The sequence below is a fragment of the Netta rufina genome (genome assembly GCF_964035555.1).
Source record: "Netta rufina genome assembly, chromosome: 4".
Classification (NCBI taxonomy): domain Eukaryota; kingdom Metazoa; phylum Chordata; class Aves; order Anseriformes; family Anatidae; genus Netta; species Netta rufina.
In genome coordinates this window covers 18,151,514-18,178,558 of record NC_140127.1, presented here as the reverse complement: position 1 = coordinate 18,178,558, position 27,045 = coordinate 18,151,514, and the positions used below count along the sequence as shown (strand labels likewise).

General features: G+C 39.0%; 1 protein-coding gene across 1 annotated transcript in view; it reads left to right on the top strand.

Moving 5' to 3' along the window:
- Nucleotides 1–27,045, top strand: part of MTMR7 (myotubularin related protein 7) — a gene marked incomplete at its 5' end in the record, with an annotated part of 48,999 nt that overhangs the window by 15,857 nt on the left and 6,097 nt on the right. The window contains 10 exons of the mRNA XM_084286778.1: nucleotides 1,149–1,271; nucleotides 2,029–2,191; nucleotides 5,921–6,078; nucleotides 7,603–7,731; nucleotides 11,108–11,242; nucleotides 15,038–15,170; nucleotides 20,297–20,406; nucleotides 22,878–23,003; nucleotides 23,764–23,813; nucleotides 25,598–25,798. Of these exons, the coding sequence (XP_084142904.1) occupies nucleotides 1,149–1,271; nucleotides 2,029–2,191; nucleotides 5,921–6,078; nucleotides 7,603–7,731; nucleotides 11,108–11,242; nucleotides 15,038–15,170; nucleotides 20,297–20,406; nucleotides 22,878–23,003; nucleotides 23,764–23,813; nucleotides 25,598–25,798 (1,328 nt within the window). The remainder of the gene's footprint in view (nucleotides 1–1,148; nucleotides 1,272–2,028; nucleotides 2,192–5,920; nucleotides 6,079–7,602; nucleotides 7,732–11,107; nucleotides 11,243–15,037; nucleotides 15,171–20,296; nucleotides 20,407–22,877; nucleotides 23,004–23,763; nucleotides 23,814–25,597; nucleotides 25,799–27,045) is intronic.

Below are 27,045 nucleotides of genomic sequence, written 5' to 3'. Positions count from 1 at the left end.
TCATATTTTCTCATATATAAATACTTTTCTGATAGTCATTTCATATGGCTCTGGAAAGATCTTATGGGAAAAACATCTTTTCATGCTCTCACACACAGCATTTCTGGTTCAGATGGTCTTAGCTATGCTTTTCCATATTATGTGTGAGATAGTTTGTTTATTTTTATTTTTTCAATAGTGAGGCAGCTTTCCAACATTATTTGGTTCAGGCTTGACTGTTAATTTTGAGATATTCCTGTGTTTGATTTATTTTTTTGACCATTCTGTATTTCCTTATAAACCACCACTTGGTTTATGACTTGGACATTCACTGGAATTTTCTGGGAGTGGGGACATTGAATAGATTGCTCCTATAACCACACAAACAAAAATCTACTTATGGCTCTCAGTTTCAATTTGCTTCCCTTATTGTACTTTCCCAGAATTTCAGTTTATTCCTTAATCTTCTATACAGCGTATGTATAGTGCAGTAGAAATTTGGGGTCCGCATTTGTGCACTGGTGTGTGCAACCCTCCAGCTGAGATCAGTGGGGGCCACAGAGTGGGCTCAAGGGAAGGGTATGTATTTGTATTAGCTTTAGCTTTTCCATTTTTGAGAATCAGTGTAAAAATAATTTCCTCAGAAAAGCCTATAGGCACAAACCCAATACCTAAACCTAAAAAGTAACGACTACGCTTATCACTAAGGGATTCAGTGGTTCTTTTGATACTACTCTGTCCTGCAGCATGTTTTTCTGTCATTTTCACTGTGAGGACAGTTTGGCAATGGAGCAGGTCGCCCAGAACAGTTGGATAGGCTCCATCCTTGGAGATTTTCAAGATCTGACTGGGAGAAACCGTGGGTAACCTGATCTAACCTCAGAGCTGGCTGTGCTTGGAGCAGGAGGTCAGGCTGGAGACCTCCTGGGGTCTCTTCCAACCTAAATTGTGCTATGAAGCTATCCTGTGTTCTATTGCTTGTGCAGGTAGATCAGCCTCACATATATATGTGCTGTGTAGGTGGTAAATGTCTAATCTTAGAATGAAAAACCTGTGTTCATAATGGACAAAATGTGAATTTTGAGATCTCACTGTGAAAGGCTATGCCATAGCCTAGGTTTTTGGTTTCGTTTTTTCATTTTCTTTTTCTCTGTCATTTCTTTGTTTAGGTGGAAAATGTTCGGTTACTTGATCGTGTATCCTCAAGAAAAGCTGCACTGGGAACCTTGTATTTAACAGCTACCCATGTCATATTTGTGGAGAATGCTTCTGATACTCGCAAAGAAACCTGGGTATGAATTTTTATTTTTCAGTTAGCTGTAACTGCATGGCAATTCATTGATGGTAGTTTGAAAATATATTGCAAAGTAGATTAAATGTGATAAATCAGGTTATATGGCTGCTTTTATAACTTCAGAGCATGTGAAATTCCAATTGAAGGCCTTTACAGCTTGATAATTCTTGAGCACTTTCAGTGGCTTCTGGATATTGTAATCCAGAGGAATGCAAGGGCCTTCACTGTACAAGTACTGGATGTATTTCACAGAGGAACCACCTTTGTAAAGTACATCTGTTTTGAATGTGAGTTACTACCCAGGCGCAGTCAGCTCTTGCCTGTCTACCTGACTGCCTGTACTTCCATTTTGTTAGTTAGGATGCCCAATTTTTTAGCCTAGGGACTCTGGAAGAGTTTTATACAACTGATGCTGGTTCATCTTTTCATTGCACAGATAACTATAAGAGCTCTTTTTCTGGCAATCAGTAGCTTATACTACAAAACAAACAAAACCAGAAAGCTTTGGATAGCATGACCAGGCGAATGTCTGACCAACTGAAAGACCCTGTAAGCCTTTGTCTGTAGGGTATGTATCTGGCACTGCTTGAGCCTGATGCTGGAGGTAGGAACAAAACTACAAGAGGAGGTGTGGGGTGGTTTTCTGAAACACTAGTGGAAGCTGTTGTGTCTGTCCTGGCAGATCATTATAAGAAACAATTTTTCTTCCTGAAGATTTACATCATGTGGCATAACAATTTTCAATTCCCTCACAGGTTCTCCACAGCCAAATTTCCTCCATTGAGAAGCAGGCCACAACTGCCACAGGTTGCCCACTGCTGATCCGCTGCAAGAACTTCCAGGTCATCCAGCTGATCATCCCTCAGGAACGAGACTGCCACGATGTTTACATCTCCCTAATACGTCTGGCACGGCCAGGTATGGGGAGGGAACACGGCACTAAAGTCAATCACTCTCCTGAAGAGAGAGAATGTAATGGGAGAAGTGTAGCTGTGCATCTTTCTCCTTTGCAGTTTAAGAGAAAAGACTTCATTGGGGATGCATTACAATGAAAAAAAGGTCTCTGAGCACACAAGCTATTGAAGTAATCACTTTTAGAGTAATGAAGAACACGTTATAACAAGTAGTTCATTCCAAAAAGTTTGACATGAACTTAAAATGATACTCTAGGGGATTGCTGACCATAAAATATATTAAAATGCTATTTTACATGTCACTGTTGCTTACGGGATGCCTTGTGTAAATGTGAATTTAGGAAAACACTGACAACTCTCTAAATTCAGGGAACTTTCACATTCCTGTGTTGATGAAAAAGTTATGATAAATCTAGTGACCACATCAAGATCTGATTTTTCTGTGCTATGCATAATTTTTTTAAAATCAAAGAAATGTGCTGCAGCAAGTAGTTAATTTATGCCACTGGAGTGCTTGTGTTTTGGTTTATTATTGTCTAGATTATAATGATGAAAGATGAATGTGCCATTTTTGAATTTATTAAACCCAAACAAGGTCCTTTTGAAGCCTTTCCTTTTTACAGTGAAAATCCAAATGTTGCAGTGGAGTAAAGCATCTGATCCCCCATGTCAGGAGCCAACTCACAAGGCCTCTGGATTGTTTGTTTAAAATGATAACTGCATAAAGACAACATCCACCTTTGTCTTGTAGTATCATTTTAACAGTAAGCAAAGAAATGTTTGCCACAGTCTGTACAAAAGTGACAGCGTGGGCTTTAATTTATATCTTGCTAGGACAACACCAGTTTTATCTAGTGTGTAGAGAGGAAAAATTGCACAGTCAGCCAGCACAGTAACTGATCTTTGTAAAGTGCCTTCTATAATTAGGGTAGTAGTAGTAGTAGTAATATGCAAGTGCAGCAGATGTAACTTGATATGCTAGGTGATGCAAGATGAAAGCAACTGGAGAAATTCTGAAACAATGAGACAAACATTTAGCCTGTGCTTCTGCTGATGTAGATCTGGATTAATTCCACGGGCCTTCACCACAAGTATGTGATCATGCGTGCTGGAAGGAAAGCAGTTCTGTAACACTATCTCCTTGGAGCCAGGAGAATGTGTGCCTATTGCTGTGCACCAGGATGGACACTTTGGTATGGACATACAGACTGCCCGAGAGAAGAGTGGCTGAGGAGCATGGACACATGCTCAGTGCCAGACCACAGTGGGCAAAGACATTTGAACAAAGAAAGCGCAGTAATAGCACAGCAGAATTTGCTTTTGGCAGAGTTCAGCTGCACAGTGGCTTTCTTTCTCCAGCAAAGTATCCAATCTTCAAGTTAGGCAGATAAAATCTTCAAGTTAGGCAGGATAAAATCTTGCTTACTTAAAATTTAGAAGGCTCTAACTGAAAGTTGACCCAAATGTATCCTGATGGTACTCTGCTCTGTCCTTTTTGTCAGGGCAAGAAGCTTCACTTCTTTAGGTTACACAGTTACCCAGCATCATAAAGTACGCTTTACTCCATGAGGAGAAAAATGGACTTGTTTAAGTGCTGTTTTCCCTTCTCTGCCTGATCTTTGCATTGATTTCAGCACAGCCGAACCTGAGTGAAGCCTTCTCGTGTACTGACTTAATCTCTTCCATGTTGTCTGAGAAGGAGAAATTTGTGTTTGATTTAATTCTTTCCAGCAGGTAATCAATATCAATCTCAATATCATGCCGTCAGCTGAATCCATCCTTTTTTGCTTAGTTAAGACATCTTGTGAAACAAGCGACTGTAACAGTTATTACAGGATTGCAGACATTTATGACCAAAGAAGTGTGGAAGATTGTGGAAGGTTCTGGAAGTGCTGGAGAAGAATTGATAAATGAGCTTTAAGACTGATTATTAATACTTGAGCAATTTTGTCACCACCTATAGATACCATCATGTTGTAGTAGTTGTAATGTGGAGTGAGACTTCAGTCATAAATAACCTGGATATTTTGTAACAGGTGGATTTTTAAAGGCTTCCCGCTATGCCTGAAAGCAGGTCCACTTGGGAAGAATTTCCAGATGTTTCTGACAAATGAACAGTAAAAGCAAGAGCTTAGATTGCTACTTAAAGCACTTTATTGAAATGCGCTCAGATTGGATTTATGGATAATGATGAAACTTTGTTAGCAGATGAGAAATAGACCACAAATCGTTATTTTCTTTCTCCTTTCTCTTCTCTCATGACCTTGTTGTCTTTCAGTACTTTCCTGACAGAATTAACATGAAGTTTTCTTTCTTTATGTTTGTTCTTATTTTTCATGTGTGTACATACAATCCAATTAATTAAAAAGTGCAAAATATAACTTAAATTACACTTCTGAAAGACATAATTGCCTGGAGAGGTTATACAGTCTCCTCCTCTGGAGATATTCAAAACCCACCTGGATGCCATGCTGTGCAATGTGCTCTAGGTGATCCTGCTCGGCAGGGGGGTTGCACTGGATGATCTTCAGAGGTCCCTTCCAACCTTGGCCATTCTGTGATTCTGTGAAAATTAAAATAAAAATAAAGACTACCTATAGGAAAAAAAAATAAAATAGTGGAAGCCTTATCATTATTAATTGTGTAGTTGTTGTTGTTGTTGATATTATTATTTTTATATCCATGAGTTTCTTACTGTGGCATGCTAAGACTGCTTAGTATATTATTATATGCAGATATTATTAGAAAAGAAAGTGCGGTAGTAAAATTTACTGATCTTGTTAAAATTATATCATAAAAGACCCGTATCCATGGGGAACTATGACAGCAGAGAGGATTCAACTTGTAATTTACATATTTCAATTTCAAAGTTACAAACCTATTCGTCAGAAAGTTTTAAGGAACTTCAATCAACAGGATAAAACATGCCCTCACGAGATAACACTATCTTCAGCATTAAGAACTTTTGTTTCAAGCTATATGTGGAATAGTTTTTTGTATCAATTACAAGTAGCATTCAATACCAATGGTGTCTGACTACCATAACCTACCACAATTAAGACACTCTGTAGTATAAATACAGGTAATACAGACATTCCTAATAAATAAATAAAACTCCAGTACAAGCAAAGTTTATTATATGGTACTTGACTGAGGGTGACAAGTGGCGTAGCTGCTAAAATGAGTTTATGGTCATGATGAAGTGATTGATGCAACACATGCTATTTTGCACAAAACAGATGTTATGTTAATAAAGGGATCTATAAGCTACCTCTGACTTGCAAATTGTTTTGCAGGCCTAATACCAATTCTGTCACTAACTTCAATTTTCATCAGATAAAAGCATATAATTTCTGTTTGTTTTTTTTTTTGTGTGTGTGTGTGTGTGTGCGCTGGGGGAGAATTTTAATCTTAATTTAAATTAAGATTAATTCCTTTAATTTTAATTATTTAGAACAGCATATTTCAAATGGCACATAATAAGGCTAATAATAATAATAATTAGCATAATAATGGCTAATAAGGCACATATATTATAACTTATGTGAATAACAAAGATATCACAGTATGCTTGACAATAGTTATAAGCCAGGCTGTAGGATTTGGAGTAGCAATTTATGCTATTTTTAAAAGAGAAACTACAAAAAAAGACAGTGCCAAGTTTTGTTTTTGAAGAGTGACTTCAGGATCAGAAAGTAGATGTCTTACTGTTCTGTTTGTTTGTTTGTTTCAGTGAAATACGAAGAGCTGTATTGTTTCTCATTCAATCCAAAATTAGATAAAGAAGAACGAGAACAAGGCTGGAAGCTTGTGGACCTCAATGAAGAGTATAACCGGATGGGTATTCCGAACGATTACTGGCAGATCAGTGATGTTAACAGAGACTATGGCGTGAGTTGTTGTGATTTTTATGTCATGGAGTCCATGCAGTGCATGGACCAGCAGTCCAACTGTGGGCTACCATAGTGCCCACAGTGCATAGAAAGGAAAATAGATAGCAGGATAAAGGATATGTCTTCATTTAATATATTGGAAGCTGAAGAGCAGAAATTTGGCAAGAGTAAGTTTTAAACCTTAGTGCTTGGCTGCTGGTAAATCATACCTAAAATTAAGTAAATCATACCTAATGTTAAGTGTCTAAATGAGAATTTTCCTGACATGTACTGTTACATAAAATTGCTACACAGACATTTTAAGAAAAAAATACTAGTAACAGCAAATTTAGCAACAGTTTTTCCTCACTGGCTGTTCTCACAGTCCTATTGAAGCCTCTATGATTGACTATTAAAGTTTTCTACAGTTGTCTGAGAGGTTCTCTCTCTTCCTAGCCACGTACTGTCCTGCCTAATTCAGTCTTGCACAACTGAAGTCCCCAGAATGTTAATTAATTGTGAGAAATAACAACCAAAATATGATCTGAAAGAAATTTGTCCATGCCCTCCATTGGCTTTGTTGCTGGATCTTATCCATGTTAAGGAAGGCCTGTGAAGTTCTCAGAGAAGACTGAGTGTGCTGTCAGGGTTTGTTTTCTTTTTGGTAAAGCAAGCGGAAAAAAATGTTTGACCTCTCTTAAGATAAAGCATAGGAAAAATGGGATCATGCATAAAGCCCGATTCACCACAGCATCTTTAACCACAAGCCCTTCCTTTTCGTTCCCCTTCATTACTTGTCTCTAGCAGTCTCAGAAACTGAATTCTTGTTGGGCATCCTAACTTCTTTATTCATCTCAGCAAGTCACAGGGAAATAGTAAACATCCTTTTGGCCCCAGCCAGAATGCCGCACACGATATCAGGAAAAGAAAGTTAAGCAGGGATCCCATTTCTGTTCCTATTTGTCTCCAGAAGAACCTCTAGTTTTTTGTTTGTTTGTTGCCTGGTCATCGTGTTCCTTTGAGAAGGAAGACATTGGCAGGGCTGCTAGCCTTTTAATATCCTTGTTTCATACAGATGAATTCCTTTTCGCCAAGTCCTTATGTTTTTTTGTTATTTTCCCCAGATTTACCAGAAAATTTGGCTCTACAGCCCCCATTATAACAGAGAAATGTTTGGGAACTTCAACCATTCCCATCCTTACTTCCAAATTCTGCTCTGGAGGAAGCAGCAGTTGTAAACACAATCATGCTGTCCATAATGCTGGTTCTTTTCTGATTTGAATATATGTTCTCAACATGGCATAAATTAACACTTGGAAATACAGTCCTTTTAATTTTCTACTCCGGCTTTGTTGTCTGCAAGACAGAATTAACACATCCCAATTTTAGAAGACTGTTTTGAGAAATGTAGGTGATGTGTACAGCAGCTGTACTATGCCTCTGTATTGCTTGAGAACAGGGCTCCTTGCCATTTTGTTTTTGCAGTAGAGCTGGCTAATATTTGTTGTATTCTGTAGACCAAACGAGCAGTTTCCTTTTGCAGGTCTGTGACTCCTATCCTACAGAAGTGTACGTACCAAAATCTGCAACTGCGCACATCATAGTAGGGAGCTCTAAATTCCGGAGCCGAAGGCGTTTCCCAGCTCTTTCCTACTACTGCAAGGATAACAATGTAAGTGTGAATTTGTAGCTTTGATGTGTTTACTTATTTTGTCCTTGACTTTGTAATTCTTCTAGTAAACGTCTACAAGAAGAATCAGTGTTTGTTTGTTTGTTTAAGATTGCAATTAAAAGATTGCTGGTGTAGTCTGGTTAGTGTGGTTTTTACTTACTGTCAGCAGGCACATACTGAAATTATGGTTAGATCACTCACAGGCATTTAATGCATTTATTTAAACTCATCATCAAGCTAACATCAAAAAAAATTATTGCAATCCCTGTATGAGAAGGAATCAAGACAAGGTACAAGAAGTCAGAGGGGCCTGGGGAGAACTGATGAGATGCAGCCTGAAACATGGGTGGCAGAAGAGCGAAGGCCAGTAGCAGGTAATTGGGGAGATGACTGGAGGAGAACAGAAGAATTTAGGACGTGGTAGCCACGGCCTGAGAGCAAGATGAGGAGGAGAAAAACTATACTTGAAACCATTGGAAAATTGGGAGTAGCCTCTCAAGAAAAAATCTGCGACTTGACCTAGTGAGGATGGCTGAAAGAGCTACCAAGTTCTGGCTGAGCGCACACGTTATGTGTGTATGATGTGTTGTGGCTTTGTTGAAGAGGCTTTCCTTGTCCTTGTCTTTGGTAGAAGAGAAGAGTGCCACCTAATCCTTGTGCTAGATGCTCTCAGGGCTGAGTAAGGAGCTGCCCCACTTGTCTAACTATTTGGAAAAAAACTTGCACCAAGGCTATTGGCACTCCTGGTTTTGGCAGCTGAAGTAAAGGAGATGGGTGGACTGAAGGATCCCATAGACTCAGTGTTTTTGCATTTGTGTCCTGGACCTCTAGGAACTGGCTTAGCTCACCTGTCATTACCAGCCAGGAGAATGGTGTCCCCCTGGTACTCACGGAAGATCTGTGTGTCTAATAGCTCCTTATGTTTCAGTCCCAGACTGGCAACTGCATCAAGAGGTCTTCCTTGGTAGTTCTGGGAGATGGCCAGAACTTCCCAAGGACAGAGCTAGTGTGGGATTACAGTGCATTTTTAGAGTCTCCCACACAGGATGGGAACTATTTCCATAGGCAAATTCCTGATAAGCAGGAATGATAAACTACAGTCTCCACAGAAATCCTTTCCTTGCTGTGGTCCTTATCCTAGGTTTAAGCTTCAGAAGGGAATGAGACATTATTTTTGACTTGTTCTTTACCCCCTTATTTCAGCAGAATTCTGCTTCAGTAAAGATCTATGGGTTTGACTGCAAAACAGTAGGAAATAAAGGTTTTAAATAGTAAATGCAGTCTATGTATAAATTGTGTATTGTATTTAATATTTAATGAAGGCCAAATTTTTCAAAATGAATCACTTTACATAATCAACTAAGTCCAAATACAGGCATTTAGGATTCAAAACACTTGGACACTTTCAAATCTCAGAAAAAGAACAGGTCTTGGGGGTCAGTTGGATTGCAATATAGTTGTCCAGTTTGGGTGTATTCCCCAGTTTCTACCTAGATGTTTTCCCCATTTCAGCTGGTGTTCAGATTAAGGCTAAGGTTCACTTTCAGACCACCAGCGTCTGAAGTACTGTGTTCCCTCCTGGATCCTGTAAGGTTCAAAGGGCTAGGAAAAGAAGTGGGGTAAGATTGGTGAAGGTAGGCATTGAACAACTAGAGTAACAGCAGGCTGGGAAGAGGTCTGCTGCTGGCAGGGGGGTGGCTGCCACTCATTCAGTCTTTCATAACCACTACTGTCCCATAGTAATTTGGTACGCCCAAGTTCAAATGATGTTGCGACACTACTCTGCGTCTCACAGGATCATTGTGGCTACGCTAAGATCAAACCCTGGAACTATTTGTTCAGCCTGTGCGATACAAAGTGACCTGATCTCTTGCCCTCCCCACATCCCAAGAAATGTTACAGACATATGGGCTCATCATAAGCATTTGGCCTGAGTCAGCTGGAGGCAAGCTGTTCATGGAGATAGCGTATAGTGATTCCTGCTTGACACCTAATGGGTATCTAGGTCAATTTATCTTTCTAGTTTTGCATTGCTGTCAGTGCAGCTGTTTCATAAGCTGAGGCTAAAAATGATCTTAACCTCAATCTTAACTTGACAGACAAGCTGCTCTTTCCTTCTGGTGGCAGCACGTATCTTAGCCCTTGAGCCCCCAGAGTGCTATAACGTAATGAGCTCCAGCCCCTCCACTCCTCAATCTGAACCTTAATCCACAACCCTAACTTTAGCCTTAGTCTTGATGTCCATATCTACCTCAAGTATGGTACACCATGGTTGAGAGCGAAATGTCTTCCTTCTATTAAAATAATAGGTTGTGAACATATTCATGAGTATCTTTTGCTTCATGAAAAAGAGGTGTTAGCGTATATTAAATCACTGGGAAGTTCACTGATCAGCAGGCAAAATTAAATGACTAATAATCTGGTTGCAAATAACATTTAGTGTCTGAACAGGCTCTCACACGATTCAGGATTTATGTATTAAAGATACCCATTTTACTAACCCCTGATAGTTCAAAGACTTGGCTGAAAACAAGCATGTTCCCTCTCACAGTAATAAATAATCTGTAGGGCAGTCTGTGTGGGTCATGACCTTCAGAGTACAGATTCTCTTCATGCTTACGTTCAGTGCTTAGAAAGTGCATGCATTAGCCCTGTGCCTCCTACAAACCTAGCTGCTCGCTGCCTAGCAGTGACTGGGAAATAAAACCTCCCTGTTCCACATCCAGTTCCTTCTTTCCCAGTTTCATTGAGCAGCCTGTTCCTAATGAGTTTAGGGAGAAACTCCTTTGCCTTCTTCAACAGCTCTGGCTAATAAATGTGCTCCAGGAGCCAGGCTGCCTGACCCACTTTCCATGTTGTGAGGTCTTTCTCCAGAGGCAGTGCTAAAAATACAGCAGCATCACTGATCTGGCTGCACAGTATGCATTTTTGCTTCCTGGACTCACGATGTCTAAGGCTGTTTAGTAAAGTGTGTATTGGTGTAAGTTGGGTGTGACTGTGGTATCATAACGGAAGAGTGAGTGACCGTGCAGAGGGATCCATTCCTTATGCTACATCAGTGCTCTTGTGATTGCAGTGCATCGTTCTCTAGAGACCACCTTTCAGGAGATATTCTCCACGAGGGAAAAGTCTATATTTAAAATAGCTCTAAAAGTTGGATTCAAGATTAGACCTGGGCATTGGGGTATTATTGCGATAATATTCCCTTGTCTTTCTAAAAATAACTCATTTAGTAACATGCAATTCATTTCACCATTTCCATGCAACTGTACGCCTATGGTGAACATCTAATAAGCTGCTTTTGTAAATGCTTCTGGATCCTAAATCATTTCTGCTTAATAAGTACACTAATTTATTTCTTCTTCTTTTCCTGCAGGCCTCCATATGTAGGAGCAGCCAGCCTTTATCTGGCTTTAGTGCTCGATGTCTTGAGGATGAACAGATGCTCCAGGCCATCCGAAAAGCAAACCCAGGAAGTGATTTCCTATATGTTGTTGACACTCGACCCAAAGTAAGTATATTGCCTTTCTTGCCCGTAAAAAGACTGAATCTGGGCTGAATAAATGACTGGCTGTACTTCTGCTCTCTGTTGCACCTGTATAAATCCACAGGTAAATCAGGATTTATCAGGAATATCTTAACTAGGAATCTTGCCCATGTTTTTCTCACTTTGAGAGTTTTATTCTTTACATTGAGTCTTTCTCTTTTTTGTTCTTAGCAACATGTTAAGATACAGAAAAATAATAACTTGAAATAGTAACTGTAATGCGATAAAAGGCTAGTTTCATCACATGCAGGAGCTAACAGTAATACTGATGAGGCTAGTGAAAAATAATTCCTGTTATAAAATTTTATTTACAGTTATTTGTAGTCTTGCAAACCTCTACCTGCTTATAATAAAACTTACCATGCAAGATTACTCCTATAAGTGGGGGAATAAGCTCTAATCCTGCAAATTTTTCCAGTAAATGACTTTGGTGAGACACCTCCTGTGAGCGGTGAAAAAAGCCACAACTTTAAGTAAAGAGAGCAAAATTGGCTGGAAATTACAAAAACCTCTGTATTTCCAGCAGTGCTGACTTCTTCAAGAGCCAGTCAGCAGGTCAAGACACTTTGGTTTTCACTGAACTTCTCTGGAAAAAGAGTTCTGATGGAAAGAAATTCAGACACCTAGATTCCCACTCATCTCTGTCCGCACTGGGCTGTTTTATCAAAGCTTCTGTGAACCCAGGTGCCAAATGCAGCCTTGTTACAGCTCTGCAGCTCCTCATGCATATATAACCCTGGAGCATGTAGGCAGTGGTAGATCTCGGTGCAAGCTGCTCCTGGCACTTCTCTGGGAGACCTGAACAAACACACAGGTAAATTATCAAGTCTGCTGCAAGGTCCTCCATTGCTCTGCTAAGCTAAAGAGCTACCTGCCTCTTTTCTCACCAGGACTAGTTCCTTGTGAAGATAATGAATATTGACAGATCCTTGAACCCAGCATTCCCAAGTGCTTCTTGTACGCTGTCCTTCGTTGTGATTGCTAATGTTCAAAACAAAAGATTTGGCTGTGGAGGAAAGCTTTGTTTCTGCTTCATTTAAATAGGCCAGGGTGACCAAGCACAGAGCTTTTACTTTGGCTACCGCCTTTCTTCATTTGCTCCTTCCTCTGTATGTTTACAGAAGATGTTAATATAAATCTATGAGTGAAACACATTAGTTCTACTACTTTTTTTAAAAAGTAAGGTCTTTCCACACAAAAGAAGGTTGCAGGAAAACTGGCAAGTGAGGTCTGTTCCCTTTAAAGGTTTTATCCTCCTGTTTGCTGAGATTAAACTGGGGCAGGCACAATTTAGAAATTAACAACTGCTTTAGGAGCAACAGATGGAATTTGGGTAGGTGATGTGGAAAAGTTGTTAGTAAATATTGTGGCAGCTGCAAAATTTGGCAACTGATAATATTTAAAATAAATGAGTGTCAGAAAGCCTTGCAAATTTAACCTTATATTTATTTACTTTTAAAGAGAGCTGTCTCTGATTTATTTATTTATTTATTTTAATGAAGGATTTCTGTGATGAAATTGCTCTGATACAGAGATAGTTTATAACGTTTGCAGTGCTGAGGATTAGGTTAGTTAAGGGCAAGGTATGTTTCATTCAGGGCTTCTGGGCTTTCTGGTGATTCAGACATACATACAGATCTTTTTTCTGAAGCTATATGCTGTTGTCAGGAGGGACAGCTTCATGTTGCTGATACAAGAACACTGAGGTCTACTTCAAAAGAGAAAGATTAGGAGTTGACAGATGATTTAAATCTTTCTAGCAAGTCACACTGAGGGCTCTGTCCTTAGAGGACACGCTGTTCACAGGCAGTAATTTTTTTTATTGTTCCTTGACTGTCAAAGATCAGCAGACTGCTCATTGTTAGACTATTTATTCTTTTTTCTTCTTTCCTTTTTTTTTTTTTTTTTTTTTTTTTTTTTGTCTAGTTTCCTGTTTTAGAGGATAGTTTCTTGTGTTTTATCATGGAAGTCCTGCAATATTTCATTTCCTAATGGTCCTCCACAAATGCAACTATGCATTCCTATTGCTAAGTTCTACTCAAGGGAATGGATGTGTTAGAAAACGTGAAGATGGGAGAAAAACCCTGTCTTCACCTTTCTGAATTAGAATAAAACAGTTGAAAAGCACTCTCACCTGATTACTTATGCATATAAAATTAAGTTAATATTCATAAAAAGGGTTTATTTTTTAGCACTTTGGAAGTTAAGAGGTCAGATATGGGGCATGTGAACCAGTTTTGACTTAGGACATAAAGCTAGACCTGTTCATCTTAGTTGGAGATAAGCTGGCAGTAGACAATCCTCCTTAACGGCCTGCATTCAGTTCCAAATTAAAATTGAATAGTGGGAGTATGTGTGTTTGGGGTGGAGATCAGGAAGAGACACATTCTCCCCATGACACCATTAGCTGAGTTCTGAAGTATACTATTGTGAACTTCAAAAGCAACCAGAGAAGCAGCAAATCAACAATGCTTCCTGCAACATTTGGAAATAAAGTGGAGGAGTTCCCTACCTAGTCCTTTGTCCCCTAGACGATACTTGAGATACTTCACTTTGATTTTTTTCAGAACATAATGTCTCTTTGCAATGAAGACCTCTCTCTCTCTTTTTTTTTTTTTTTTTTTTTTTTTTTTTGTCAACAGATACCTCTCAAGGTGTCTCAAAAAGCTTTGTTAGTGTCCTTCAGTATGGATGTGCAATGTGCATTGTTACTTTAAATCAGAGATCCTTCCTGAGCAGAACTTGTTAGTTGTGCTTAGAGGAATGGAATTCCTATAATGTTGACTATTTGGAGTAAGACATGAAAAAAAGTATTGGAAATAATAAATATTAAAAAATGTATACAGGTTAATAAAGTAAAAGGGCTTAATTTCAATCAGCTCTATTTTTTTTTGTGTGTGGAGATCTGAATTTGGCACAAGGGGCTTGGCAGATAGCTTTCTTTCCCCCCCAAGAATCTCAAAAAGGGGGAAATAAACATTAAAGAAAAACCAAAACACTTAATTTTACACATGGGAGAACTGAACTAAAGAAGCATTTAGTGACTTTCCCAGGCTAGCAAGCAAGCAGCTGATTCAAAGACAAAACTCCAGCTTCCATTTCAATGTATTTTTTCTTTTTTCTTCTGAAGCACAGCAAAATATTTGGTAGTGCTGCATTGTAGATGAAGATGTTTGTGGTAATTTTGTCAATTCAGATATTTTGTGATCTTATACAACTGGAGCCAAGACACTCTAAACTTGGGAAAGCTACTCTGACTCTTCACTATTTCAAGCTTAAGAGAACTAAGCTGTATGAACTTTTGGGTGATTTGAGCAATAAAATGTATTTCTGGGAAATGTATGTTCCATATGCCATGGAACAGTGTTATGGCAGATAAGACACTGCCACCTTCTGGGTGTATTCTGCTAGTAAACATAACACTGACCACAAATAAAATCAAAACGGCCTTTTAAAAGCAAAATTAAACCTTTGTGCTCTTGCAGAAGAGCCCTACATAAGTTGTGGGGTATTCCGTGTGTGTTTGATTAATACTCAATGTGTGTGAAATAGAGATCAGAGCCTTAGTGACCCAGCAGACTGCAATATACTATAAATGGATTCCCATTGCCAAACTAGTTGTGTTGACACAATGGTGAAGGCTTCCAATTTATGCCTGACTTAAATCACTCTGATTTATTGCAGTAGACCATGAGCTTTGTTTTGAAAAGAATCTGTGTTACTTGTTTTCATCCAGTTTTCCTATTTATTTTTTTTCAGCTCAATGCAATGGCAAACCGAGCAGCAGGGAAGGGATATGAGAACGAAGACAACTACTCCAACATCAAGTTTCAATTCATAGGCATTGAGAACATCCATGTCATGAGAAATAGTCTGCAGAAAATGCTTGAAGGTATTACTCTTCTTTATTGAAAGCCAAGGAAAAGCTTTGACACAAATCAGAACGACTTCTTTGAAATCAGTACCAAAATAAAATTTTGTCTGGTGTACAGCATGTAGTTGCTTGCTGTCTAATGGGCTTGTACCGTGGATCATCACTGCAGTTAGGGATGTTTTCCTAATTGTGTGAAAATCTTGTTCCACGAGTGAAATCCAGGTATTGTTTACTTTAATGACAAACCTCATTTGACTTCAATACACCTTACTGCTACTACTCTTTCCTTGTGGTTTAAAATTTGATGGTAGAAAGTAAACAGATGCTTATATCTGACTAAGATGATAGTGGGAAAGACTGAAGATTAAAAAAAGAAATCTCAGAAAACATATGGCTTGAGTTTTGTATTTGGTCAGTAAGGAACTCATGTATTTGGGACTTCAAAATTTTAACAGAAATTTGTTCATGGCCTGTATGGGGCACATCACACCAGTTCTGTTTGTGAAACTCCCAGTCAGTGGCTGTAACCGTTTAACACCTTCATAATCCCCTGTAAATTAGTAATAATCACTTTATAAATACCTAGCAGTGTATAAACCAGCACATTGTACTGGTTTATAGCTTTAGCATTTGGAATACACTACAGTTTAGAGGCCTTCTGGGAAAAGGGTAAGGATAAAAAGCCATCCTTGACCCACAGTTGTTTTGTTGATTTTTAACAGGCAAATAGTAAGTGCTCACTCCATCCCACGCAGTCTCAGTATTTATGTCATGTATATCATCAACAAAAGGCTTCTAAATTCTTTCCCCACCTGAATCAGCTTGGTCCTGAACAGGCCTTGGTCTTGAATCGAGGGATCCCCTCTGAGTATGGGGCATCCACAGCTTCTTGAGGCAACCTGTTCCAGTGCCTCACTACTCTTAAAGTGAAGAATTACTTCCTAACGTCTAATCTAAATCTATCCTCATTTAGTTTAAGACCATTCCCCCTTGTCCTATCATTATCTACCCAAGTAAAGAGTCCATCTCCATCCTTTTCATAAGACTCCTTTAAGTACTGAAAGGCCACAAAGAGGTGTCCTCGGGGCCTTCTCTTTTCCAGGCTGAAATATGCCTTCTGGTACCACAGGAACGTACCTTACCATGTCCTCTTCGGCCACACGTGATTCCAAGGTAGTCTGCGTAGTCTTCTGTGATCCCTGGTCAGTAACCTTGTCCAAATGAAGGAGGAAGGCTCTGTAGTCCTTGCTCTGCCCACTACAGATGCATGTGTGCTCAGCCCTATGCAGGATCTTAGGTTAAATCAATAACTGCTAGGCAACTTGTTTTATTTTTAGTACATCACTCCCTCCGTGGTGTATTCTTGCTTAGTCCCTTGCCTAAGGGTCTCAGAAGGGAGACTAGAAGGGGTTTTAGTGAATGACAAAGCCTTGTTTGGCTGGAACAGAGGCCTCGTGAACAAACCTTTCCCTTTGTTTGTTCAGCTTGAGCCGAGCAAGGTTAAAGTAGTAAACAACCAGCCTGGCTGCACGGGGTAGTGTTGTGTATTATTTTAGAGCCAGAAGTTCATGAGCTGGGCCCATGGCACAAACTGATAGGTAACAAGGTAATTTCTGAGACATTTAACACTTCATGCTGCTTGGGGGCATAACTTTTTAGCATGTGTTCTTAAATGAGCCATATGCCAAATATGTCTCTCTTTTTTTTTTTTTTTTCCCATAGATTTTTATATTTTCTGTGTTGAAATCGCATTTAGAGACCTAACAGATAAGATCAGAAAATAAAGAAGTGAAGTTTCAGATACTTGAGGCTCTCATTGAATTTAAGGCTTGAGATGCACGAGGGCTTTTTTCATGTAAAAAGCCGTACAGTTTTTCTCTTTTTCCACTTGTAGAAGTGTCCCTTCATCTTATTTTTCTTGTGTCCTTTAAAATGTTATTACTGGGAACCAGAATCAAAAAGGCTGCCAAAGACAACGACAATATCCACTTGATCTGGCTTTACATTTTCATCAAGTATTTGAATATAGCGGGATAAATCTCTAATGTAAATATCACATTACACTGCCACATCCCCAAATGTGCCTACTGACTGTGGTATGTTATGAGATAAGTCTGATTTGGTGCAGGAGTGCAGCAAAGGTAATTTTATTCCATTTACTGGAATTAAGCAGAAGTGAAGTTCACATGAAAGACTGTGGTTTGTTGTCAACATATAATTTTTAATAATTTCAAACACTGCAGAAATCTGAACTAAAAATGCACTCATATTAGGAATATGTTGATTTCAACTGAATTTAGAAAAAAGCTGAAGCAATTAGTTTATATTTATTGCCAAGAACTTGATTAGTAAAAAAAAAAAAAAAAAAAAACAACCTTTGAAATGTTAATAACTTTAATTCTAACAGTTTTATTTAATTAACTTTAATGTGTATGTACTCTTGTATATTTGTTTTAGCATAATGTAAGAGCATTATAAATTTGTATTAAAAATTAAGATAGATTTTTAATAATGTAAATACTAAATTTGTAGGATAATGAGATTTTTTTTTTTTTAAGAATATGCGAAAGAAGTTGAGATTCCACTTTACTCTGGAAGAAAAATGTACTTTGAGGTGCTGAAATTTCCTTCCAGAAAAACAAACCAACCAACAAGTTTTATCATTGCCTCTGCTGCCTCATACCATTTTGTATAATATTGAATTTTATTATCGTTATTTTTTAAGAGAGGTGTATACGAAGAAACGTGTGCCAATTTTGATCCTGGACACAACTTCCCTGAAATAATTTTTAGTATTAGAAGAAGATGTGGTACAAGATGTTTTCTCAGGAAAGATTCAGGTGCTGAGCCTGTTGTTTGGTATTTGCAAAGCGGGGGAGCCCTGTTAGGCTTCCAGGAGACAACCAAAGCTTGACCCCTGTTTGTTGTGCACTGAGATGGCGACCCCACATGCTCTCTGTCTGTATTTAAACAGCAAACACGAGCTTCTCCTCCCCTCATATGAGGAGCACTGGTTGTTGATCAGAGCAGCCCTCTGATCCTTGGACTACAGTGACAGATCAGCCAGAAGGAGAGCTTGAGGGATTGGCCCACAGCCCTTCTCCTTCCTCTCCCTTGCCAGAAAGAGGAAAACTGAGCATCAGTTGTATCCCCTTCTGGTACTTGTGCTGATGGAAGAGGCAGTTTCCACCACGTGCCCTATTTCTTCCTACCCTCCAGGGGAAGGAAGCACAGCTGGATTTCCATGAACTCTGGCACAGGCTCTTGATTTTCCTGTGCCCAGCCTATGCTCTCTTTCCCACGGCATATGTGCAGGAGGTCTTATTTCTCCCAGATTTTGGTATCAAGTTTATTTATTTATTTATTTTATTTCTCCTGAAGGAAAGAAGGTAGCAAGATTTTTGTGTGTGTGTGTGTGTGCTGGCATAATTTTTTTTTCCCTGCCAAGACAGAAATGTCCTTTTCCCTCAGGATAGCTGAATTCGTAACTGAACTCAGCACTGAGGTCCAGGTTGGTGGCCAAAATCATTTGAAATATATGGTGTGTGCCTTTAATTTAGGACAGTCTGAACTTTGCTCAGTGAAGTGGTAGGTAAATATTGATTCCAGTTTGGTGGTGGGAATGAGCAAAGCACTATTTCAGTTTTACCTTGGACTTTTGTAAACAGAGCCAGCAGCCTCAGGCAGAATCCAGCTACTAATTGATCATGCTTCCATCTGCACAGGAGCATTAGTCATGTGAAAAGGTGTTTGCTTTCAGTGTTGCTATCTATGCATTTTTATAAATATCCTTCAAAAAGACTTTTAAAATAACCATCTGGAAGACACCTGTGTACAAAAATTACTGGATTTCATATGGACACATTAGGCTGTTTTGCCTCTGAATTAAAAAGAGTCAATTTTGCCTCTGCATTAAAAAGAGTGAAGACAGTCAGATTCACGCAGACATGGTATAAAGTCTGAACTTGGCTTGTAAAATTAAACTCTGATCATGTTGAAAGAAATGGAAGTTTTGCCACCAGTCATAATGGCTCAAAATAAGAGCTGAGTCTTGTAGAAGATGTCCAGAGGAAACAAGATGTACTAAGACATTTTTAACTCACAGGTCATACATGAACTCAATGAAAAACATAGTGTTTTCACTATATTCCTTAAATTAAAAAAAAAAAAAAAAAGCATTTGGGTACAGTAGGATAGAAACTTAATGTTGTAAAAGCTGGGAGATTTTGTTCTTCAAACATGGTGTTAAGATAGCAAAGTTTTCAGCAAAAATGTTTTCCTTGGGGAGCTATGACTTTTCCTCGCTATCAGGTGATGTTTTTTGGTTACATCTGAAATTTTAATAAGGTTTCATTCAGGGACAGGGAACTGTTGCGTGAATTGCTTTATCCAAAACACCATTCTGTGTGGTGATGCTAACACCTAAATTTGGTGGGGCTGCCCTTATAGTGCTCACCAAATCCAGCTTCACCAGCAAATATGGTTGTGAATAGCAGGCTATGGCATTTAGTGGTTTTCTGCCTGTCCAAAGGCAGAAATTTGTCCATTTTCTGATTCCAAGACCTCAATAGGGGCCTGGAGAACAAGTCCTACGAGGAGCGGCTGAGGGAGCTGGGTTTGTTCAGCCTGGAGAAGAGGAGGCTCAGGGGCGACCTTATCGCTCTTTTTAGGTACCTCAAGGGAGGCTGTAGCGAGGTGGGGGTTGGCCTGTTCTCCCACGTGCCTGGTGACAGGACGAGGGGGAATGGGCTTAAGTTGAGCCAGGGGAGTTTTAGGTTAGATGTTAGGAAGAACTTCTTTACTGAAAGGGTTGTGAGGCATTGAAACAGACTGTCCAGGGAAGTGGTGGAGTCACCATCCCTGGAAGTCTTCAAAAGACGTTTAGATGTAGAGCTTAGGGATATGGTTTAGTGGGGACTGCTAGCGTTAGGTCAGAGGTTGGACTCGATGATCTTGAGGTCTCTTCCAACCTAGAAATTCTGTGTAAAATAATAGATAGAAGCCCCCCTCTCTAAAGGGTTTGAAAATTTCACTCGCAACACAGTTGGGGAAGATCTGTGCTGCACAGAAGGATGTATTTGGTAAACTGATTGCATCAGGCTTCCTGTATTTACCATGCATTTAAGATGTAGCTTATTTTGCAGTTTGTGAACTGAAATCACCTTCAATGAGTGACTTTCTGTGGGGCCTTGAAAATTCGGGCTGGCTGAAGCATATCAAAGCCATTATGGATGCTGGCATTTTTATTGCAAAGGTAAGGTGTGTAAAATAAAATAAAACTTGAACTAATCAGATACAGAAAGTGAGGACCAAGTAACACAAGTTACTTGGGTAATTTTTGTTATCTTCAGTGATATTGTATCTGAAACTAGTGTGTCTTGTGATGCCTCACATATGAGGAGAGAAAGGTTTTAGGTGCTGTGACATAACGTTTTGCTAATAGGGTAAAAAGAGTTTGTGTTAATTTGTACTGAAGATCTCAAATGTGTTATGGCCTCTACTTTCCTGTATCTCATTATGCCATGTCTTTCAATGCCCTTTCTTTACTGCCCCAGCAGTGGTTATTGTTGCTCCTTTCCCTATTTACCTTGCCTCCTCCCCTGTTTCCAGGATATTTTCTTTGCTGACAATTTCTGTTCTAGGACTACTACTTCACATGGTAGTTGTACTATAGGAATGTTAGCACTATACTCTGAGTTATTTAGGAAACACCTAAATTAACCTTCTAGTCCAGTGCCTGTCTATTATGACAACCAAATTCCCTAGCAGGTTCTCCTCTTACGTACTTGATAACTGCTTCAGGGAAAAAAAGCATTGGCTTTGGTAAGAAATTATTTCTCCTAATCCCACCTCAAGTAGTGCAGACATTTCTCATCTACTAAGAGTAATTTTATCACCCCCTTACTTGTGCTCTGTCTTTTTCTGGTTCAGTCCTTCTTTTTAAGATTACTATTACAATTTTTTACAGGCCTTTTTATTTACAAGACCTGCTATATATGACTATATGGATAAACTTCATGGATCTGCCTCCTAAGTAACTGCCTGTTTCTCTTGCTTTGCTTCTTCCTGCTCAGCAGTTGTAGCTTTTTACCTGAATGCCAGCTGCAAGATAAATGCCCATGTTATTTCTCCTAGCCCTACTAGCTTCTTTAGCTTATAGAAATCAAGTCATTTACATTAGCTCTTGCCCATTTTTCCCCAGTGGCTAATGTTTAATGTCCAAAAAGTATATCCTTTGTCCATATGCTTGCCAGCCTCGTGCTTACTCAGGCTTGCATTTTGACCTGTTCTTATTTGCACAGTTCCCAGTTCTCAGTTTTTGGTCTTCTGCCCGTATGGGTTCTATTTTGGTAGAATTTACTTGTCTCTTGAGATAAACATAGATAATTTATTATTATTCCTTGTTTCCTTTTAAGCCCAAATTTAACCTAAATGTTTATTTATCTAAGCAGTATCTTTCCTAACCTATTTTATTTCTTGCTTTTCTAAACATAGTTCTCTTTAGAAATGGCAAAGGCCAAAATCCTTAGAATTTAAAATAACCCTCAAGTTCCAAAAATAATGCAACACGAGACTTCGGAGAGCATTGTACAAATCCCCTCTTTGTGTGTTTCTCCTGGATTATGGTTAAAATGGGATCTTCTCTCCTCAGTTATTCACTTTAAAAGTATTTGTACAATCTTGCTTATTAGGTATGGATGTTCACTACTACCACAGGCTTGTCAGAAATCTTTACAATTATGTCTTTAATGCAGTATGGTGTAATAATAGCCATGCTAGCCTGGCACTGGAGGCAGGCAGTACCATTATTGACATTGCCATCAGGAAGGGAAATTAAGAGCCATATTTGCATGTAGCTGTTCTGTTGCTGGTATGTGAGTGAGAGCATTAGCAGTAGCTGAGCTGGCTTTAGACAGTCTTCCACTCTGGCCAGTTGGTATATTTTAATTGCTCTGTATGGTCTGGATCCTCTTGTACACAGTAGACTTTTGGAACTGAGAATCGGTGAAGCTGTCTTCTAGGTGAATTTGCTGGTATATTTTGGAAATGTATTTATCTGCAAGGTCCATAATAGCTAAGTACCGCTTTTTAATGTATCAATCCTCTTGGTGCTTCTAAAGGACAGGGAGGGATGTTTATCACAAATTACAAATGAGATTTTGTAGTATGCTCCTTCCAGTCCCCAGATCCAATGTTTGTGTCTCACTGGTGTTTCCAAAAATCAGGTGCTGAAATTCAGATCTCTTCCTTTCTGGATAAGGTCAAAGGGTTCGTTCTCTCTTTTGTCTGCCCATAGCCCAAAAGCATACTTAGCTGTTTTATTCAGAACAGCTTCATGAAGAGGAGGTGAAAGTAACTCAAAACCAGAATAGCTAACAACTTAGCAGTTAGAAAGCTGCTTGTCATGTGGGACAGGATTCACTGCTCCTTTGGCACAAGAAACTGTTGAAATGGATCCCTCGTCCTCCCATACTGGTGCATAAAGAGGTGATGCTGCAAACACTGTATTGCATGGGATGTGATGCGATTAAGACCTTCCAAATGAGAGGAATAATGCTCAACATCATTCAGGAAATCTGTGGCAGAATTAAAACAAAACTAAACAAACCCAAAGTTTTCCCAATTCTCAAATGAATGCCATCCGTAGTGCGCTGTCTCACTTTTCCTCTCTTACTATTGCCTTTCTGCTGCTTGTGAAATCTCTGACTTTTTCTGTATTCTTAGGCTGTGGCTGAGGAAGGTGTGAGTGTGCTTGTTCACTGCTCTGATGGCTGGGATAGAACAGCCCAGGTTTGCTCTGTAGCAAGCCTTCTGTTGGACCCATATTACAGAACTATGAAGGGATTCATGGTAAGCAGGTTCTCTATCACATAGTCAATGAAAATATTATGGCATCATTTTAGAGAATGTTGAGTGTCTTTTTTTTTTTTTTTGGAAAATCAACTTTCCCTATATATTTTTTTCTCCTTAAGTATAAAGGTTTTTGTCTGTCCAAGTCTCCCCATTTCTTTATGAAATGCTATCAAAGGTGTGGAGCAGTTGGGTACCCATCTATTTTTTTTTTTTCATAATCTCAACCAAGAAACTTTCTTGCGGCCCAAGGGGCTTTTTGGTGCAAGCATGAGTTTGTGTTTATTTTCAGGAATAAGTGAAGTTATGAGTGTCAGAAGTGTGTGATCCCCAGACACTAGATTGCAATGAGCAAGCATGTTGGAAGATCTGATCCTTTACCAAGCACACCAGCACTAGTGAGGCATCTAGAAATGCCTATCAAGTTAATGGGCACACATTAAGATGAGGTTTAAAACATAGTTAGGTTCTGGTTTAGAAAATGATGAAGCAACCTAATTTATGTTGAAATACTGTCATCCTACTTGCACTAATCAAAAATGCTACTTTCTTCTGAGTTGGCAGTGGTGCTCAATGCTTATCATTTTCCTGCTTGCTCTAAATTTTTTCTGGGATTCTGATACTGCTTGCTTACATCATATCTTGCTCATCACTTCTCTGTTTTTTCTAAAAAATACCTGGGATTCCAATGCTGCTTGTTCTGCCTGCTTCAATAGGTCGGCTCTGCTCCACTACACTGAATGCAATATTCTCATTTCAGGTTTTAATTGAAAAAGATTGGATTTCCTTTGGTCACAAATTTAACCACAGGTAAGGCTGTGCTAAAGTTTTTCTCTCTATATATTTTATGTAGTCAGTATCCACTGCCATTCCAATTTTACTTTACTTGTTGTCTTTCAAAGCATATCAACAGAACACACCCTCAGGATATCACCACATCCATTTTTCCCCTCTATATAACTTAACTGCCTGGAAAAATCAAAGTGAAATATTTTTGTATCTGCCATTTCTTGCATATTCACTACAAGATTGCTGTGAGGAATACTGAGTGCTGGTCTTGCAATTGCTATGATGCATGTGAGAAAAAAAAAAAAACAGTATGTGGCTTGAAAATCCCCTTTGGAATCCAGCAGATCTTTCAGTAGTGAAAAGACTTCAGGGACTTCCCACCTAAGTCCCTGTTCAGGAGAGTGTACGTCTTCCAGGATAGTACTTTAATTTAGGCATGTCTTTAAGTTACCTAATATCTAAAATACACTTTTCTTATTATGCTTTGTTCCAATTAAAACAACAGCATTTGTTCAGAAACATCAGGTAAAGGAAAAGAAGAAAGTCATCTATCTGGACAAGTTATTTTGTGCATCCGTAATATAAAGGCTATAACATAATAAGAATGTCTGAAGAGTTTATGTATAAACATGGATAAATATCCATATTTTCTCTATTTACTTTATTTTCATTTAGTTTCTGTAAAAAGTGTAATTTTTGTATTGGAGCTTAACTACATGATATTGCTTGATTCAGATATAAATTTAATTTTAAATTTAAAATTCTTAAAAAAAAAAAAAAAAAAAAGCGCGCACACACACAAAAAAACAACTTTTCAGTATAAGCGCCACAACACTTGTGAAATTCCAGCAGGAATTACAACATGAAAAAATAATGCTGTCAGATGTCTAGTATTATCAGGTGATAGATACAATGAAATGTAATCACCGATGGCTGTACTCTGATTTCCAGTACAATATTGTTATGCTTGCTTTGATGCATAGTAAGTGAAGGCTTTGTAAGTGAGTAAGTGATGTATAGAAGTGAAGTAAGATGTATAGAAGTGAAGTAAGTGATGCATAGAAGTGAAGGCTTTGATTTTAGATGTTGATAGATTTGCACTTTCCATTTTTCCCAAGCTTTACGACACTAGACAAGCAAAATAATTAATTGAAAATGCTTCTCCCTATTAGGTAGACTTATAAAATATTTTTTATTTCTGTGTGTTCTGTATTTTCAGGTTCCTGTTCTTCAACGTACCCTACAGCAAGTGGTTCCAACAGACAGTTTTATAGTTAGAAAGTTTCGTGTTCACTTTACAGATAAAGTAGCTGCAAAAATTGCCCACTTTCTAAAAATGTCACCAAGAGAGGGCAGCTTTAAACTGTTTTCTGCCAAAGTTGTTCTGTTCCTCTCCTGCTCAGTCTTCTGGGTTTGGCAATGGTCTGACGCTGACAGACTGTCTAGGATAGCTTGCTGAAGTCACTGCAGTCATTCTTATGATGACTTCTGTTACTGTGGCATAACTGTGTATTAATAGCATTAAAATGTGGCTATGTAGCAGCCAGTTGTTAGTAGATGTGAAGCAACAAGACACCCACATGGGGCTTCTTCTGTTTCTATTTGATAAATTCTGCTTTCCTTCTACTCCATGAGCCTTGCATCATTTTTGTAAGTAAAAACACATGAATGAGTGAGATTTTAGAAAAGAATACAGTTTGTGCGCTGAAAGTGTGAGGGCTTTGTTTTCATTAATTCAGGAGTCATCATTTCAGTTTTCCTAGCAGATTTCAGGTTATAACTGAATGTATCTTGTCCTGTTTTAGGTATGGCAATTTAGATGGAGATCCAAAAGAGATATCCCCTGTTATTGACCAGTTCATCGAATGTGTCTGGCAGCTAATGGAACAATTTCCTTGTGCCTTTGAATTCAATGAGAGATTCCTGATCCACATACAGCACCATATCTATTCTTGCCAGTTTGGTAATTTCCTGTGTAACAGCCAGAAGGAGAGACGAGAGCTGAAGTATGAAAGCCTTTTCTTTAGAAGCATATTTATGTTGGGGTCTGTGGGTGTGTTGCTGTGTTTAAGACTCCAGGGTTTCCCAGCCCAGGTCAATGTGCTTCCACAAGGCACAAGGTGCAGCATAGCATTCCTGGCTGTCATCTTCTGGTGACACAGATTAATACCAAAAATGTTGATCCTCTGCAATGTGGCTCTGCTGTGAGTATAATCCACTGTGTGCATGACAGGGATTAGTGAGAATGGTTGAGAGCATTAGACCTTTAGCCACGTGGCCCTAGCCTTATTGCAGCATTAACAACATATGAGGCAAGCTTTTTTTTTTTTAAAAAAAGATGATATTAATGAAAATTAAGTTATCAGTTTGAGTCACTGCTCTTCTGTGTTCTAACCTGTCTTTAGATCTCATGTTCTTCCCAGCCACCTCTCTAGGCCTGTACTCTGGGATACTTACGAATGGCCTTTTAGTCTGGTACCCCTCCTGAGGACAGAGTCACCAAACTGTCCTGCTGTTTAGCTCCAAAGCAATTACGCATTAATCTACCTGTCCTCAGTTCCAAACAGAGCCAACATTATCACTTGTGGCAGAGCTGATGTTTGTTATCTGCTGTACAGGGCCCTGGGTCCTAGGTTACCTCATGGTACCCCCTGCTTTTCTCATGCATCATGATCATGACAGCAATAGTATTGCGAGGGACGTGGCAGTCATTGCTTGCTGCTGCTGTTTGGACCCTTTCACTGCTCAAATGCAGAGCATCTGATATACCTTCATCATAGCCCAAGCTATAACCGCAGGAGAAATCTCAGCTCACTTGTGTGGGCATCCTTTAAGTGCCAATAGGTCTGAGAGCCAATTTTATGGAGGGGATCCTCTCCATCTCTCAAACCTTTGGGACCAAAGACCCCCAAATTCACATGCTAACAAATAAATTCTAGCTGATACTGCTAGGGCAAACCATCCCAAAGCATCTTACTGTCAATCACAGTTTACATGTGACCACAGACTCCACCATTATATGATTCAGATGTATGATTATGTGATTCAGACCAAGAACACACAACCTGGCCAAGCACTGAACCTGCCGTGACTCACTCCACATAAGCCACAGAAAAAGTGACCCATCACTGGAGTCTTAAAAAGAAGCTGAAAGTCACTTCACCTCACAGAAGCAAGATCCTGGCATGTAAAGCAGTTTTTTTTTTTTTTTTTTTTAACAATCTCAATTATTTTATACAGTACCTGTTGTTGC